The 18926-nt window shown below is 42.6% G+C and overlaps 1 protein-coding gene across 3 annotated transcripts in view; it reads right to left on the bottom strand.

The window, feature by feature from the left end:
- Positions 1-18926, bottom strand: part of LOC115203824 (rho guanine nucleotide exchange factor 28-like) — a 103089-nt gene that overhangs the window by 41382 nt on the left and 42781 nt on the right. The window contains exons 10-24 of one of the 3 annotated variants that reach the window (XM_029768853.1): positions 14406-14515; positions 13992-14284; positions 10637-10769; positions 10304-10427; positions 7654-7740; positions 6154-6196; positions 5013-5114; positions 3663-3786; positions 2640-2787; positions 1968-2023; positions 1745-1781; positions 1305-1434; positions 1074-1186; positions 826-966; positions 218-468 (exon numbers count right to left, since the gene is read on the bottom strand). In XM_029768853.1, the coding sequence (XP_029624713.1) occupies positions 218-468; positions 826-966; positions 1074-1186; positions 1305-1434; positions 1745-1781; positions 1968-2023; positions 2640-2787; positions 3663-3786; positions 5013-5114; positions 6154-6196; positions 7654-7740; positions 10304-10427; positions 10637-10769; positions 13992-14284; positions 14406-14515 (1892 nt within the window). The remainder of the gene's footprint in view (positions 1-217; positions 469-825; positions 967-1073; positions 1187-1304; positions 1435-1744; positions 1782-1967; positions 2024-2639; positions 2788-3662; positions 3787-5012; positions 5115-6153; positions 6197-7653; positions 7741-10303; positions 10428-10636; positions 10770-13991; positions 14285-14405; positions 14516-18926) is intronic. The other 2 variants (XM_029768854.1, XM_029768855.1) reach the window with 2 other exon arrangements.

The following is an 18926-nucleotide window of genomic DNA, read 5'->3' as shown; positions in this document are numbered from 1 at the left end:
AATGTTTCAGACACACACAAAAAAACATATGTGTTTATCCATGTTTTGTGGGAGAATCAGCACTTCCATGTCATTTTAGGGGTTGTAAGTTAATTCTGTCTCCACAGATTCCTGACCGTATGACAGAAAGTACAATACTGTTCCGTCCCGACCCCACTCCAGAAAAGTTAAGTTTTTGTCTCCTTGTTGTTACAAGCACTTCATTTTAACAGTGCACCTGTTGCAGCAGAACGTCGCCGATGCGTTCTATGACGTAGTTCCTGTTCCCGTATGGCTGGGCGGAGCTGTGGCGGCGTTCCCTCATGGAGTTGAAGAGGTCGTGGTGGAGGATGAGGAGTTCGTCCAAACAGGGGAAGACACGCCCCACGGCGCCGGCGTCCAGCTGGACCTCCTCCCTCATCCCTCGCCGGAAGACCTCAGCCATGATGCACAGAGTTTGGAGGTGGTGCATCTCTGTCTGCATCAACTCTGAGAGGACGGACACACACAAAAACAGTGCGTGTTTGAGATCTGCTACACTGCAGTCAGACTGCGCAGGATCCCAAACAACCACGCATTACGTGTAAATGTTTGCGATTCCGCGTCTCGTCTTGCTCAAACTGATCCCCTCCAAGTCCAACTACCCACACTTCAAAGATGACAAAGGTCCCTGTAGACAAACATACCCCTTGGACATGCCATAATAACAAACCGTAAACATTCCTGTGCTACGGCCCATAACATTTCATAAGTTATAACTCATTCATAACTCAAAACTGTACTACAAAACAGCAGGGTTAGGTTACATATGGTGGTTCAACTGTTCTGAGTACATCGTTAGCTCACCATAGATGACGTCCTGTCTCTTGACCACCCGTTTGTCCTGCTTCTTACAAAACTTGTGTTCCACCGTCAGACTCCAAGACTCAGCCTCGTAGTCCAGAGCATCAGCAGCCAGGTCGCTGTGAAGACCGGTGTCCACACATTCTACAGGACGAGAGGGGGGACAAAAAGAACATGATGGTGACTTTTCCCTTTTAACCGTTATGATCACTTTTCCAAGTGTCCCTTCTGGGTTCCCGTCCTTGCAGTACCTTCTCCGAGGGAGGAGTCAGTGGAGGACGACTCCGTGGTCTGTAGGAGCTCCTCTGATCGGCCAGGACCCCATCTCCTGTCAGACTCCACTTCCGGACTCTCGGTAAGCCTGCTGGGAGAGTGACAATACGTCAATGACATAAGCATTATTGCAAAAAAATCTTCATCACAAGCTTACTGTAATATACTGAGAGTGAGTGACTGTGTGAGTGAGCGGATGCTTAGCTGACCTGTCAGTGGCAGAGGGGACGCTCCTGGAGAGGGGGTTGGGGAGGGAGGCTGTTTCCCTCCTGTCCCTCTGGCTCATCATAGGTAGAGAGGCTGAGGTGGCGATCAGACATGAAGAGGGACTGTCTCGCACTGTGAAGTATGAAGGAGGGGAGGAATGTTATTGTTTCAGCATTCCTTCCTGTGTGCTTCACATGATGACAACAAAGAGCTGTGACATTTAATTAAATGTTTTATTTAACCTTTATTTTATCAGGGAGTCATATTGAGACCAAGGTCTCTTTAACAGATGAGCCATGAATTACAGAAAATACACACATCAAATATAAATACAAAATGCAGGCAGAAAGAAAGAAAGAAAAACATGAATAAAAAACAAACACATTCATCAGTCATAAGGTCCTTAGTCAGTGACCCTTGAACTCTACAATGTAACACTCACTCTGCGGGAGGGATGCCGTTCGGTTCTTCACAAGTTTCTATAGTTTTAAAACAAAGATTAACAAAAGGAAGGGTAGTAGGATACCAGACAACCAAACATTACAACTAGATCACATTGTTCAACGAGAGAGATGAGTAGTAGATGTGTCACTGGACTAGTTTAGCCATGTCTGTTTATGTGTTTGATTGTGGGTCGAGGCAGAAGTATCCAGGCTGAAACTCACCTTTAGACAAGGGGGAGCAAAGTCATTACAACCCTTATGGACCATGAGTGTACAACCTGAGGGAGAGAGAGACAGGTTCATAAAGAGAAGAAACGAAAGACTGGAAATAGAATAGGATCGTATATTAATTAAGTTCTACAATTGTCCAGCAAAATTTTTGCGAATTAAATATATTTATTTTAAATTTTATTTAACTAGGCAAGTCAGTTAAGAACAAATTCTTATTTTCAACGACGGCCTAGGATCAGTGGGTTAACGGCCTTGTTCAGGGGCAGAACGACTGATTTTTACCTTGTCAGCTCGGGGATTCGATCCAGCAACCTTTCGGTTACTGGCCCAACGCGCTAACCCCTGGGCTACCTGCCGCCCCATCATTGTCAATTATATTATCATTGTCGAATGCAAAAAAAAGCCTATACAGTATATTTTCCTTGAGTTACAGTATGTATTGATATACTGTATTATCCATAAATGTGATATTTTTCTATTCATTTACATTGTTCAGAGGTGTACAGATCACTGAGATACGCTTGTATGTTTGTAACATTGGGCGACAAATTGTTGTTTATTTAGACTGATCAGTTGACGTACTACTGGTTAATTGTTGATGTAAAAAGGCTGTTATTAATACATTTTGATTGACGGATTGATTGAGTTAACTGTGTTACTTACTGGAGCAGTGCAAAAGTTCCTTGCCAGTAGCAGGTTTGTCACAGACCAGACAGACAGTGGGTCCAGCACAGGACCCCGTGGAGAAGCGATGTCCATTCTGCTGCCTGTCCTTGTCTTTCTCCTCCTTCTCCCTTTCCTTCTCCTTCCCCTTGGAAAACCAGGGTAGATTCACAGGGGTGAACATCAGCGGTATGGATAGGCTGGTTATTGCACACCCATATACTGTAACTACATCAAAACCCTTCAGCCACAATCCATCAAAGCATATCATGTAATTGTAACTTAAAGCAATATCAGTCAGGTTACTTGTACTATGAAGTAGCCTAGAAGAAGCCTAGAATTGAAGCAGTTTGAGTGAGAAGGATCCCCGCCTTATTTTAGCCCATTTTAAAGTCCACTGTGAAGGAGACGGAGCAGTGCATTAACACATTGGGGGGGGGGGTTGTAAATGCGGATCCACCAACAAAGGGTTTATGATTAAAAGGAAAGAAGCTACACAAGGGTTTGAGTGGTGTTTTGGGTTACAGTTATTTCCCAAAACATTTCCTGCTTCTTGTTATCACGTGAAGCACAGATCCTGATGTGAATGCTATCGTATAAGGAGAAGGGTTGGGATGATGATAATAAATATTATTATCATTATTATTATTATAATAACACATGGTATTTATATAGTGCTTTTCAATGACCCAAAATCGCTTGATAATAGCCTCTTGTATCCGATAATTAAGTGATAATAGATAGAATATATAATAGCAACTTATTTTTTTTGTGATAATAGACAGTCAATTATACTGTTTTTACAGCCCTTTATGGGTATGTCCTGCAGTCCTTATAGCTGTAGATCGTTAGATCTAGACTGAGGTGTAGATTACATGTGAGTCAGTCGGTGTGTACATTCTGTCTGTGATTATTTAGTCTAGTTGAGTACGTCTCTGAACATGGCATATGCTCTAAACGTAAAGTCTGGCGGCAAGATTAGTGCTGACCTAGTCTCACGATTAGTGTTAAAATAGTGTTTACCTTGTTCTTGTTGCGTGTGCTCGACATCCGGCTCTTGAGGAAGCTGAAGGTACGAATCACTTTGTATTTCTCTGACGCCACCTTGGAAGGGATGTTGTACTTGTCCCACTCCTCTTCTTCAATTCTGTTCAGACGCAACGGGGTCAGCATCATATGTGACTTTCCATATGTTGTTGGTTTTTATAAACGGTATCCATACCAGTCTTATTTGCTGATCTTTCTTTATTTCTGCCTGGTCACCTCAAATTAATTATTACTCAGTCGTTTCTGCGAGTAGTAATTTTCTGACTTAGTATTTCATCTATAACCAGGTTTCCATCCAACCTTTTTACTACAGATGAAATAAGTTATGAACTTCACAGGGTGGTGAAAGTGTACGGTAATGAGCTTGATGTTGCTTTCAATAAATATCGAGGGTCTTATTCTGGTGACATGATGATCGATAATTTTCTTCCCTTTGACAATTAAAAAGTATCTCGCTCTTTTGCCTATAACAGGAATCTCTTCATGTATCTGCGAGTTGTTGGCTTGAGCGCACTTGCGAAGACCAGAGTGGGCACATATGCTACATAACTCAATGTGTTTTGTGTCAAAACCTTCAGTAGAGTTGAAATTTAGAACATTCAAATGAAAATCTGCCACCAATTGGATGGAAACCTAGCTAATGAGGCCACGTGGAAACAAAAACGTATAAACTCCGCATACAACTTATGAAAGCACAAGCCTTATAGTAAACATGGTACTTGGTTAGTAGTTCAATCAGCCTGTGACGGTCATACCAGGCTGGATCAAGTGTACAGTTGGAGCACATGCACCACACAAAGCCAACCATCGATGTTTATTACAGAATTAAGACAAACAAAAAGTCTGTTCAAAACTCCATCATTAAGGTGTCGTCTACTTAAAGTTGGTGGCAGCTCATTTGCCACAAGTTTTAGTGTTACAAAGCAATTGATTTTCACCCCGAGTCAGAGGTCAATGGTAGAGCACTATGGGTTAAGGGTGACACAGTAGTAGTTACAGACACATGCAGCACACGTATGGTAATCAAACATGGTTCATTCATTGACATCAACAGCATACAAGTGCGATCTCGAAAGGTTATTTTTGATGCCATGCTAGGCAGAGAGCACTGTGGGCACAAACGTAGACGTTAAATGTCACGATGCACACAGGGGAGTTCTAGGGTTAAAATGGTTGGCTTAAAAGGGGTTAGAGGCTGAAGCTAGGAATTAGATGGCTGGCTTCCAGATCAGGGGAGTTACTGTAGGGTTAAAAGCTATGGGCTATCTGCCCAGTGGAGAGAAAGGGCCAGGGCTGTCAGCCCAGAAGGGGGCGATGCCCACATACTCTTTGAGGAACTCTGAGAGGGTGAGGTGTTGGAGGGACTCTGCCAGCTCAACGCTGCCCTCGTCGTCTGCAGACTGGGCACGCTTACGGAACTTTAACTCCCTAGGGGGACACACACACACACACAGCTCTGATACATGAACATGAACACACACACATGCACAGCTCTGATACATACAGTACATGAACACACACACACACACACACACACAGCTCTGATACATACAGTACATGAACACACACACACACACACACACACTAACATGCGCACAGGTACAGGAAACATACTCTAGAGGGCGCTATAGTGCTGTGACCGTGTGCGATCAGGACATTTTAACTCCTGAACAGAGGGAGGACAAATGCAGTTGGCATGGTTCCCGGCAGCATCTCATCACAATGAAGGACATAGTGAAGCAGGAAACAAAGAGGATGCCTTTTCTTTGTCCGTCCCACTTTTGCTGGAGCCATTTACTCAAAGGATACTATACAGTAAATCCTACTACACTCACTGTGTCACAAAGTTACAGTGTATTAGCCTAACTTCATCTGAGCACAGGACTTGTATTTGAAATTTGCATTGGACAACATTTGCATTGCTAAATAAACACTGTCTGAGCACAATGGGCTTGCAGTTCAGTCTACAAAAACAGTTTGGGTACTGATAAAAAAAAAGTGTCATATCTGTACGCCACTACCTGTGACACAGGGTTAAAACAGCCCTACAATCTGTGGCACACTAACAAAGTTATACAATCAAAGCCTGGAGTTAAACAAAGAGCTGTTATTGTGGGGGTTTAAGTGCCTTGCTCAAGGGCACAACGGCATGTAGGATTTGATATCAACAACCATGCGGTTGCCAGCTCACTTCCCGCCAGACTTTACAAGTCAGACCCGGATATTGAATTGGCAACCCCTCCGGTTGCTGGCTAGCCTCTCTAAGTGCTAGGCTACCTGCCACACCTTTTCTTGATATGAAGACAACCAGGAACTCTACGACAGAGATACAGCCCTCGGTCGCCCAGCAACCAACCAAGTAGTCTTGGTTAAGGCTGGAGAGCCTGGGAATTAGGGGAGAACTGTATGGAACTGTGAAAATGTCAGATTCACTTTAGACAAACACTCTACATCAGTGGATAGATACCTTTTTTCTTGAGGTTGCTTTGATAGGCTGAACTCTCTCCGTTCTGTGGAGGACAAGACAGAACATGAACCCTCTGTGTGAAATGAAACTGCATGAGCAACATTAGGGATGACCCCCCCCACCCCCCCACCCCGCAATGTTGAGCTTACACTGTGATTTGGCAGGATAGCCTAGCCAGCCAATGCACTTACCTATGCCCTCACCCTACATAAACACTGACATACAAGCACACCTACAGTAACAGTCAAAAGTTTGGACACACCTACTCATTCAAGGGTTTTTCTTTATTTTTCCTATATTGGTCAAATAGCCCTTACACAGCCTGGAGGTGTGTTTTGGATTATTGTCCTGTTGAAAAACAAATGATAGTCCCACTAAGCGCAAACCAGATGGGATGGCGTATCGTTGCAGAATGCTAAATAAATCACAGACAAGTGTCACCAGCAAAGCACCCCCACACCATCACACCTCCATGCTTCACGGTGGGAACCACACATGCGGAGATCATCCGTTCACCTACTCTGCGTCTCACAAAGACACGGCGGTTGGAACCAAAAATCTCAAATTTGGACACATCAGACCAAAGACCAGATTTCCACTGGTCTAATTGCTCATGTTTCTTGGCCCAAGCAAGTCTCTTCTTCTTATTGGTGTCCTTTAGTAGTGGTTTCTTTGCAGAAATTCAATTCAACCGTCTCCTCTGAACAGTTGATGTTGTCTGTTACTTGAACTTGAACTGTGTGAAGCATGTATTTGGGCAGCAATCTGACATGCAGTTAATATCCTCTGCAGCAGAGGTAACTCTGGGTCTTCCTTTCCTGGGGCGGTCCTCATGAGAGCCATTCTCACCATAGCGCTTGATGGTTTTTGCGATTGCACAGGAAAGGAAAGTTCTGGAAAAAAATGTCCAGATTGACTGACCTTCATGTCTTAAAGTAATTATGGACGGCCGTTTCTCTTTGCTTATTTGAGCTGTTCTTGTCCTAATATGGACTTGATCTTTTACCAAATAGAGCTATCTTCTGTATACCACCCCTACCTTGTCACAACACAACTGATTGGCTCAAACGCATTAAGAAGGAAACAAATTCCACAAATGAACCTGTTCATTGAAATGCATTCCAGGTGACTACCGCATGAAGTTGGTTGACAAAATTCCAAGAGCGGGCAAAGCTGTCGTCAAGGCAAAGGGTGGCTACTTTGAAGAATCTCAAATATAAAATATATTTTTTATTTGTTTAACACTTTTTGGGGTTACTACATGATTCCATGTGTTATTTTATAGCTTTGATGTCTTCACAATTATTCTACAATGTAGAAAATAGTAAAAATAAAGAAAAACCCTTGAATGAGTAGGTGTGTCCAAACTATTGACTGGTACTGTACATACATATGCACCTGCACGTCGGACACACACACAGTAGCCACATGTCTGCCATGCCTAGTGTTAGCACAGAGCGAGTGGTGGAGGATAGAGGATCTAAGGTAAGCTGTACTTACTAGCAGGGTGGAGTAGAGACATAGATTTAGACAGAGAGAGGGCCTGAAGGCGACACCGCCCGTGGCTCACACTGTGGAACACGCCATCTACAGGGTAGAGTGGACATAGCACTCACTAGGCCACTCAAAGGAACAGAGGGAGGCAAAGATGTGACCAGAGCCATGTAGGGGGAGAATCTCAATTGCATTTCCTTAATTCCTTGCGACCTCTGTTCTCGCCTCCTTCTCAAAACCCATTGGATGAGAAGGTCAGAGGTCCCTCGTTAGTTACATGTTAGCTAAAAACAGTATTGATTATCTACTGAAGTGGCTACAGTTAGTTAGTGACGACACAGGGAGCATGCTAATCCAATAACAGACAGTAGGCCTACTGCTTCCTGTACCAGCCAAACTCCCATGACAAACCAAATAAGTGAAGAGAGAGAGACTAGCTCAGATAAGATCAATCCAGGGCCTGTGTCTAAAAAGCGTAGTAGGAGTGATGATCTAGGATGATCAGTTTTAGATCACAATGAATAAGATTATAGGGAAAGATCCTAGATCAGCACTCCTACTCTCAGACACTTTGTGGATACGGGCCCTAGTCATATAGTAGCAAGGCTCAAGCCACGCTCACCTGTGTTTGAGAAGTGGATAACCAATTGTCAACGAACTGTCACTTCACAGACTGTTTTCAAAATAGAAACTGACAATATTCATACAGTTACCTGTGCAAATCCCCTTTTCTCTTGGACTTCCCTAATCGGGGAAAAGTGTGAAACGATGTCTCAAAAGGACAGGAGTATCATCGGGAATCATCGACATTGGACTAAAAGGTTTTGGCCCACGTGTTTATCAAAGTTGATATATCGATGGGGATTAAACGCACTGACACGGCAGCTACATGAACAGAGAGAAGAGAAAATGGTCTACTTACAGTAAGTGTTTCCCTTCGTGGGATAGAAAATGTAGATGTTGGATTAGATGATTATGTAAACAAAGTCGCCACTCAGAAAAGAATGCAGACAGACAAATCCACATATCTAAATCAGGATTGTGTCGAGGCACAGATCTGGGGAAGGGTACCAAAACATTTCTGCAGCTTTGAAGGTCCCCAAGAACACACTGACCTCCATTATTCTTAAATGGAAGAAGTTAGGAACCACCCAGACTCTTCCTAGAGCTAGCCGCCCGGCCAAACTGAGCAATCAAGGGAGAAGGGCCTTGGTCAGGGAGGTGACCAAGAATCCGAATGTCACTCTGACAGAGCTCTAGAGTTCTTCTTTGGAGATGGAAGAACCTTCCAGAAGGACAACCATCTCTGCAGCACTCTACCAATCAGGCCTTTATGTTAAAAGGCACATGACAACCCGCTTGGAGTTTGCCAAAAGGCACCTAAAGACTCTCAGGCCAAGAGAAACAAGATTCTCTGGTCTGATGTAACCAAGATTGAACTCTTTGGCCTGAATGCCAAGCATCACATCTGGAGAAAACCTGGCACAATCCCTACGGTGAAGCATGGTGGTGGAAATATCATGCTGTGGGGATGTTTTCAGCGGCAGGGACTGGGAGACTAGTCAGGATTGAGGAAAAGATGAACGGAGCAAAGTACAGAGAGATCCTTGACTGGGGCGACGGTTCACCTTCCAACAAGAAAACGACCCTAAAGCACACAGCCAAGACAACGCTAGATTGGCTTCAGGACAAGTCTCTGAATGTCCTTGAGTGGCCCAGACAGAGGCTGGACTTGAACCCGATCGAACATTTCTGGAGAGACGTGAAAATAGCTGTGCAGCAATGCTCCCCATCCAACCTGACAGAGCTTGAGAGGATCTGCAGAGAAGAATGGGAGAAACTCCCCAAATACAGGTGTGCCAAGCTTATAGCATCATACCCAAGAAGACTTGATGAGGTAATTAATGCAAAAGGTGCTTCGACAAAGTACTGAGTAAAGGGTCTGAATACTTATGTAAATGTGATACTTCAGTTTTTTTTTTAATATAAATTAGCTAATATTTCTAAACACCGTTTTGCTTTGTCATTATGGGGTGTTGTATGTATATTGATGAGGGAAAAAACAATGCAATACATTTTAGAATAAGGCTGTAACGTAACACAATGTGGAAAAAGTCAAGGGGCCTGAATTTTCCTGAAGGCACTGTATATTTTACATTCAATGGAATACCTGAAGTCACACCAAAATGTCTGGATTCCATAGATTTTGTCTCTCTCATTATACCATTTTTTATGTGCTATAATTCAATCAATATTTTTTATTAAAAAAGAGTTGAGTGTCTTACTCCCTTATGCAGCTGTAACATTTATCAGAACTGTATTTTTTACCTTTTATCCATTTTGAAGACCGTTACTACACATAGAAGGACAGGACCAAACATACAAAGACGAACAAGGCATTGGAAGTGATGGGACTATCAATATCATCTTGTTCTCAAAAAACCCTGTCACCTTTATTCCAATCGAAGTAATAACCCACTGGGCACAGACGTCAATTCAACATCTATTCCTGGTTGGTTTAATGTAATTTTTTTGAAATGACATGGAAACAACGTTGATTCAACCATTGTGTGCCTAGTGGGAAAGTTCTCAGGAAGGGTTTCTCAATGGGGGGGGGGGGGGGTTAATAACTGTAAAAGGTCCCACTGACACTAACCTGGGCTGAGGTCAGATGTCGCAGGCTGGGCTGATGTGTCATGGGAGAAGCGGGAGGGCAGCAGGCTGATCTTGGGGGAGGAGTAGGAGTAGGAGCGGTGTCTGATCTTCTGGTCGCCCATATCCTGGAAAAATACAACACAACACAAACACTTAGGTCAACACAATGGTGATACATTTTAGATTTATAGTAGGCCCTAATATATTGGTCCTTACAACCTCCTTTGGAGTGGAATAGTCAGTCAGATTGTTAAAGGAGGAGGAGAGAAACTATGGCATTTCTTTATGTGAGTCTCTGTGTGTGAGGGTGGACAAGAAAGCTTCTGCCTGGTACCTTTTTGGGGGTGGGGTCACCGGCTGAGGAGGCAGAGTGTGTGCGTGTACAGGTGAGGTCTGGGGAGGTGTCGTCCCCGCTACTACGAACCCCCTCCTCCTCACTGTCAATCACTAGAGCTACCGGACTGGGGCTGTCAGGGAGAGAGAGAGAGAGGAGGGAACGTCAACATAAAGGCTCATCTGAACGTACTGGTGGTCCTCTGTAACTTAATTGGTAGAGCATGGCGCTTGCAATGCCAGGATAGTGGGTTCGATTCCCAGGACCACCCATACGTAAAATCTGTACACGCATGACTGTAAGTTGCTTTGGATAAAAGTGTCTTCTAAATGGCATATATTATATTATTACTACAGCCTCCTCATATCCATACTCTAAGTGCTGACACCAACAGTTGGCGCAAGGTAAAAATAAATTAATTGGCTTCAGCACATACAGTATGGGATTGCACATACAGTATCCACACAGAGAAAGCCTCACACTATGAGAAAATACTGAATATATTTGTTCAGGTAAGAACTAGCAATATATGTAATCTTACATGACATGTAATCTTCAGTTTATTATCACAGTACAGTAACACAGAACTGTGATACAGAACTTTTGGTTTCTTTCAGTCAACAATGCAGATATGATATCTCAATGCTCTTGAACTACCTTTATTTTACTTTTTAAGCTGTTTCCCCCTGTCTGGTACAGGTACCCCCGCCACACTCCCCCCTCTCTCCCGAGTTTTCGCTCGCCTCCAACACACACGCACAGTTGGGGCGAGTGACTATGAACTTACAATGGCTAGCCCCAAGTTATATTTTTTTCTGGTGCTTTATGCTATCTGCCTCATGACTCCTGTGTGCTTTTTGTTGACTATGAACTTGCTTGTTTATCCGACCGTGGGACAGAATATGTTTGTTCCCACACTCGGGACTCTGACTCTCTACTGGTTACACAGACTCTTGGCCTCCCATCTTATTCTAACCACCTCTTGCTGGCTTTGTATTCATGTTACCTGATGAAATTGCTGTACAGTATGATCTTGTTGCCATCTAATGCACATTCAAATGTCATAAATCAACACTGCAGAGATCTCACTGTCCTCTGCTGTGCCCTGATTGTATTGCTGCTGATGATATCTGGAAATGTGCATGTACTCCCTGGCCCATCTATTATTGCAAGCCCCAATTCTGACTTATGCTCTGCTGTCTGCTTCACTGATTTCTGCTTTCGTAAAAGCCTGGGTTTTCTGCAGGTTAACACTAGAAGCTTATTAACTAAAATGGATCAATTGAAAGTGTGGGTTCACTGCTCCAATCCAGATGTGTGGTTAAGAAAGAGTGTTTTCAACACTGATGTTAACCTTTCTGGTTATAACCTTTTCGGCAAGAGAGATCTTCCAAAGGTGGTGGAGTGGCAATCATTACCAAGGAACACCTTCAGTGCTCGGTTGTCTCCACCAAGTCTGTCCCCAAATAATTTGATTTGCTGGTTTTAAGCAATAAACTTTTAAATAGCTCTTTGTTGACTGTTGCTGGGTGTTATCGTCCACCATCAGCACCGGCCTGTACCCTAAATGCCCTAAGCTCTCTCCTTTCCCCTTACACTAAGTCTGAATTTGTCCTGCTAGGTGACCTAAACTGGGACATGCTTAAACCACCTGACCAAGTCCTAAAGCAATGGGACTCCCTAAATCTTTCTCTGATTATTACCAATCCCACAAGGTATGACTCCAAACACCCAGAAAAGGCTACTCTCCTTGATGTTATCCTCACAAATAATCCTGATAGGTATCAGTCTGGTGTTTTCTGTAATGACCTTAGTGATCACTGTTCGTAATGGCTGCTCAGTGAAATGACCTATCCTGATTTGTCATAGACACTTGCAAAACATTTTTTATGAGCAAGCCTTACTTCATGATCCTGGCCTCTGTGAATTGGTATAGAATCAGCTTAATCCCCTCTAATGAAGACGCTTGGACCTTCTTTTTTTATATTTTCTGTGGTATTGTTAACAAACACGCCCCCATAAAGAAAATTATAATGAAAAACAGGTTCAGCCCTTGGTACGACCGTGATCTGGCAAATGTACTCCACCTCAAGAATTTCATTTGGCAAAAGGCTCGGCACACACATACTCAGGCTTACTGGCTCTCGTTCAGGCAAATGAGAAATAAGTGCACTCAGGCTATCCAGAAGGCCAAAGTTAGTTATTTTAAGGAGCAGTTCTCTCTCTGTGGGTCTAACCCCAAGAAGTTCTGGGCCCAGATTCACAAAACCTTCTTAAGAATGCATTTCTTAGTTGCCATTTTTTCCTTAACTGTAGACTTAAGAAAGTTAAGCAAAGTTGCTATTCCTCAAAAAGGTTCTTGGAAATGTTCTTGCGCTATTTCTTATGTTTTTCCTTAAGCAAAAAGTTAAGAAGAAATTAGATTATTGAAAATAAAGTTATTGGAAATGTTCTTAATTCCAAAATAGCTAAACCCTTGTCTTAAACTCAGTGCAGTGAGAGAAAAAGCTCATGAAAGCAATTGAACATGTTTAATTCACTCAAACTTAATCTGAAAGTTTCAGTATTGATTATTTTAAACCCAAGAACATGTTTTAGAACAGTAATCTCAGTACAAAATATGCTAACATGATGCAATTGCTAGCTAGATAGCTAACTAAATTGGTTGCCTAACAACAAACATTTCAAGAAGATATTTGAAGAGTTCATAAGAAAATCATTCAATCTTAAGATATTGTTGAGGAATTGCACTTACGAACTTCTTTTTTTTTAAGAAGCTTCTTCAATTTTTGTGTAAGAAGTGTTTTGTGAATCCGGCCCCTGGAGAATAAACCCTCCTCCTCACAGCTGCCCATGCCCCTTAATGATGATGATGTGGTTGTTACCGACAAGGAGCACATGGCTGAGACCTTCAATCACCACTTCATCAGGATTCCTATTTGACTTAGCCATGTCTCCTTGCCCGGCCAAGATTTCCTCATCTCCCACCCCTTCTAATGTGACTAGCCCCAATGCTCCTCCCTCTTTTTCCCCTGCCCCGCTACAAAGTTTCTCCCTGCAGGCAGTCACTGAGTCTGAAGTGCTAAAGAAGCTCCTTAAACTTGACCCCAATAATCCATCTGGGTCAGATGGTTTAGACCCTTTCCTCTTTAAAGTTGCTGCCCCATCATAGTTTCGGGGCCTCTGAGGGTTTATACGTTGAGACTACCTGGCTTCGGAGAGCATGTTTGCGATACGGGAGTTGGCCATATCCCACGTGAGATATCGAAACAAATAATTGAAAGAGAACTTCTCTTGATCTAAAAAGAAACCCAATGGCTTGAGTAGCAGGGGGTTGCATGAATGAGCTTGATACCTGAGGTTAGGTGACTCCAGAGGTGGGCTCCCTCTCTGATTGGTTAGGTATGAGTGGGAAAGGCTGTTCAGTCCAGCGAGGGCTCGGTCAGCAGCGGAGGACAAGGGAGAAGAAGAATAAGAGACGAAGGGGCACTGTTGCTCCTCTAGTCCGAAGGGAGGTAGGGGTGGAGGGGTGACGGTGGCCTGTTGGAGGAGGACCTCTGAGTCCACTGTGTCCCACACCCTGCTGTCAGTCACAGAGCTGTCACTCGTTACCCCGGCAACACTAACCTTGGCCTTGAGGTCATCCACCTGAGAGAGAGAGAGAGCGAGAGAGAGAGAGAGAGAGAGAAAACAAAATATAAATAGATCAATAAAGTATTTGCTCAAATACCACATCATCAATCGCATGAGTTATGGTAAGGTGGTGTACCTCTGTGGAGAGCTGACTCCTGCCATTGATCATGGAGGCTGATTTGTCCGCCACAGCAGAGTGGGAGAACTGTCTCTGGGTTCGTCTGGGGTGGGCCGTCTGGGACTTCACTGGAGAAAACAACACAACAAGAGACACGCTCTGAATGATAATGATAAATGTTGCTAAATTACATATTGACTGCTGCTGCTTTCTTGGCCAGGTCTCCCTTGCAAAAGAGACTCTGTGTCTCAATGGGCTTTTCCTGGTTAAACAAAAGTTTAATGAAAATAAAAAAATGAAAAATGAGACTAACTACAGCCAAGAGTGTGGGGTGAGAGCCATCAGTCAAACAGGGGGCTAAGACCACCACAAAATAACGAGTGCTATGTAAGAACACACCATAATGGTAAAAATATACTAATTGATGTTTATCAAAACACAAACAGACCAACAGGCTGATGATGCTTTAGCAAAGATGAATGTCAGTTCCAATCAATCACAATCATCAAAACAACATTCCATTAGCCAATACCAGTTGAGAGGAGAATAGCATAATGGGCCTTTCTGACAATGGAATGCTAAAAAACATCAATTTCTGTTGACTTGGTAGTTCTAGAATAAAATGATGGAAAAGATTCCTTCCTATTCCCCATATATCAGCTGCTTGGTTGCTCTTACAGGAAAAAAACATGTGAACACGTGATCTTGTGTGATCTCATGGGATTTAATGTTAAGTTAATGTGATAACATGTGACATCATGTGAAGCTACATGTGATAAATTAAAATTACACGTGATAACATGTAAGCACGTTGTGTACATGATCTCGTGAAATGAATGTAAAAAGAAAATGACAACATGGGGATTTAACATGAAACTACACATGACAACATGTGAGCAAATGAAAACACGATCTCATGTTAAATATTTATTTGTATTTGTACAGCTAAATTCAGGTGTTAATGTTGAAGGACAGTATGCTGCTGTATGCTGATTACTTGAGATTTAGCCTCACAACCTCTTGGTTGCTAGCTACCTGAAGTTCCTGCTGCGCCACCAGGTCTGTGGACATAATGGAGATTGGCAAGAATACATTTCTGTACTTTGCCTAAAGTTGCAGTAAAAATAAAGTAAATATAACAACTTGAAGGTGTTATTTCCATAAAATGACAGTATGCTGCTGTATTCTAATTTGAATTAGTGTAAGGAATCTTGTATAATTTCATACTGTGACCACACTTGGGACTCAGCCTTAAAGAAGATTTGAACTAATAATCTCTTGGTCGCTAGCAACCTGAAATGTCCTACAAGAGTGCAATGACACCACCAGATCTGCGAGCGTGAAAGAGATATGGCCATAGACTTATTGGCAAGAATACATTTCTGCACTTTGCTCTAAAAGCTGCCCAGAATAAAGTAAATAATTGTAAAATAATCACAACCAACATAACATCAAGGTAAAACTAGCAGTGCCCAAGGACACTTGACGTAGAGTTCATTCTTTGAGGATTTGAACTTGCAATCTCTTGGTTACTTATTCATTCTATATAAAAAAACAATGATTAGGGTACCACGTTGTTACCTGTGGTACAAAATGTTTAGGGTACCACGTTATTACCTGGGGTACAAAAAGGTCAACGGTACAGTGCCTTCCGAAAGTATTCATACCCCTTGACTTATTCCACAGCTGTGAGTCTCGAAGAACTCTGCCTACCTGGACTGTACAAAATGTGCAATTTATTCTTTAAAAAATTCTTCAAGCTCTGTCAAGTTGGTTCCAATCAGATTTAAGTCAAAACAGAAACTAGGCAACTCAGGAACATTCAATGTCATCTTAGTAAGCAACTCCAGTGTATGTTTGGCCTTGTGTTTTAGGTTATTGTCCTGCTGAAAGGTGAATTTGTCTCCCAGTGTATGTTGGAAAGCCTAAACAAACTCTCTAGTCCTTGCCGATGACAAGCATACCCATAACCTGATCCAGCCCCCACCATGCTTGAAAATTGTTGCGTTGGATTTGTAGCAAACATAACACTTTGTATTCAGGACATAAAGTTAATTTCTTTGCTATATTTTCTGCAGTTTTACTTTAGTGCCTTGTTTCAAACAGAATGCATTTTTTAATTCTGTATAGGCTTCCTTCTTTTCACTCTGTCATTTAGGTTAGTATTGTGGAGTAACTACAATGTTGTTGATCCATACTTAATTTTCTCCTATCACAGCCATTAAACTGTAACTGTTTAAAAAATTCACTATTGGCGTCACGTCCAGACCAGCAGAGGGAGTAATTGTATTATAATTTGGTCAGGACGTGGCAGAAGGGTATTTGTTTTGTATGGTTGGGGTTGTGTGTATTATTAAAGGGGTGTTTGGTTTATGTAGTCTGGGGTTTGAGTATATGTTCTAGTGTTGGTTTTCTATGGTTTTCTAGTCTGTCTATTTCTGTGTGGTTTGTGTGGCTCCCGATCAGGAACAGCTGTACGTCGTTGTTCCTGATTGGGAGTCATATATTAGATGCTTGTTTTCACCTGGGGATTTTGTGGGTAGTTGTCTTTAGCACTGCTGTTGTGAGTATAGCCTGTTAAACTGTCTTCTGTCGTTCTTTGTTTTTTTTGTTTTTTGGTGTTCACTTTATTTAATAAATAATCAAGATGAGTATCCACATTCCTGCTGCGTTTGGGTCGTCTCTACCCAACAACAACCGTGACAATTGGCTTCATGGTGAAATCCTTGAGTGGTTTCCTTCCTCTCCGGCAACTGAGTTAGGAAGAACACCTGTATCTTTGTAGTGATTGGGTGTATTGATACACCATCCAAAGTGCAATTAATAACTTCACCATGCTCAAAGGGCTATTCAAAATGTGGAAAAAGTCAAGGGGTGTGAATACTTTCTGAAGGCACTGTACACTTCACTGGTACACATATGAACTCAAATGGTACAGTTCGGTACCTTGTAGGTATTACGAGACCTTTTTCTACCCAATATTTTTTATAGAAGGTGTGATCATCACTGCACTTGTACTGGTGGACCTCATTAGCATATTTGGTGCCATGATTAAATAATAGTATTTATGCCAAACGTCAGTGGAAGTGCTGTAGAAGTTTAAGTGTTTGATGGTTATGCCGATGCAAGTAGCGCACCTCCTTTGACACTGTCTGCTCGGCAAGCGCGGTAAGAGAATGTGTCAGTAATGAGCTTCACTGTGAAGAGGTTATTGTGCATTTCCCAGTAAATGAATGGCAACTTGTTCCCAGAAGTTGCTGTGAATTTGTCATTTCTTAACTGGAAACTAAAAGTCACAAAACTTACTGGAAAAATGTTGCCAGTAACCTACAGGACACGTGCTGCCACTAGCAACCTTGCCAATAACATACCGTGGCTTCACTGACTCTTCTGTTGACAACATACACATCACTCGCTGAAAGGCAGAATACTATAACAAGGTCAGCCTATCAACAGATTGCAGGCATGGCTTATTCTAGGCATGGCTTTCAGCTTGCTCTTTTTGGTGTCCCATAAGAGTGAATGACATCCCAGTTAATGTTCTATGTTCCTAAACATTAAGCTTATACGGTGCATTCGGAAAGTATTCCGAAAGGACTCTTTCCCTTTTTCCACATTTTGTTACGTTTCAGCCTTATTCTAAAATGTATTAAATTATACTTTTTTTCAATAATTAGGACAATGCAAATGTATAACAAATATAAAACAGAAATACGTTATTTACATACAGACCCTTTGCTATGAAACGCAAAATTGAGCTCAGGTGCATCCTGTTTTCATTAATCATACTTGAGATGTTTCTACAACGTCTTTGGAGTCCACCTGTGTTAAATTCAGTTGATTGGACATGATTTGGAAAGGCACACACCTGTCTATATAAAGGTCCCACAGTTGACAGTGCATGTCAGTTCAAAAACCAAGACATGACATCGAAGGTAATGTCCGTAGAGCTCCGAGACAGGATTGTGTCAAGGCAAAGATCTGGGGAAGGGTACCGAAACATTTCTGCAGCATTGAAGGTCCCCAAGAACACAGTGGCCTCCATCATTCTTAAATGGAACAAGTTTGGAACCACCAAGACTATTTCTAGAGCTGGCCGCCCGGCGAAACTGAGCAATCGGGGGAGAAGGGCCTTGCTCAAGGAGGTGTTCCTCTTTGGAGATCAGAGAACCTTCCAGAAGAACAACCGACTCTGCAGCACTCCACCAATCAGGCCTTTATGGTAGAGTGGTCAGACGGAAGCCACTCCTAAGTAAAAGGCACGTGACAGCCCATTTTGAGTTTGCCCAAAGGCACATAAAAGACTCTCAGAACATGAGAAACAAGATTCTTTGGTCTGATGAAACCAAGATTGAACTCTTTGGCCTGAATGCCAAGCGTCACATCAGGACGAAACCTGGCACCATCCCTACGGTGAAGCATGGTGGTGGCAGCATCATGCTGTGGGGAAGTTTGTCAGCGGGCAGGGACTGGGAGACTAGTCAGGATCGAGAGAAAGATGAACGGAGCAAAGTACAGAGAGATCCTTCATGAAAACCT

This window comes from Salmo trutta, chromosome 12 (genome assembly GCF_901001165.1).
Source record: "Salmo trutta chromosome 12, fSalTru1.1, whole genome shotgun sequence".
Lineage (NCBI taxonomy): Eukaryota > Metazoa > Chordata > Actinopteri > Salmoniformes > Salmonidae > Salmo > Salmo trutta.
The sequence above is the reverse complement of the archived record's forward strand: the minus strand, read 5'-3'. Positions and strand labels throughout refer to the sequence as shown.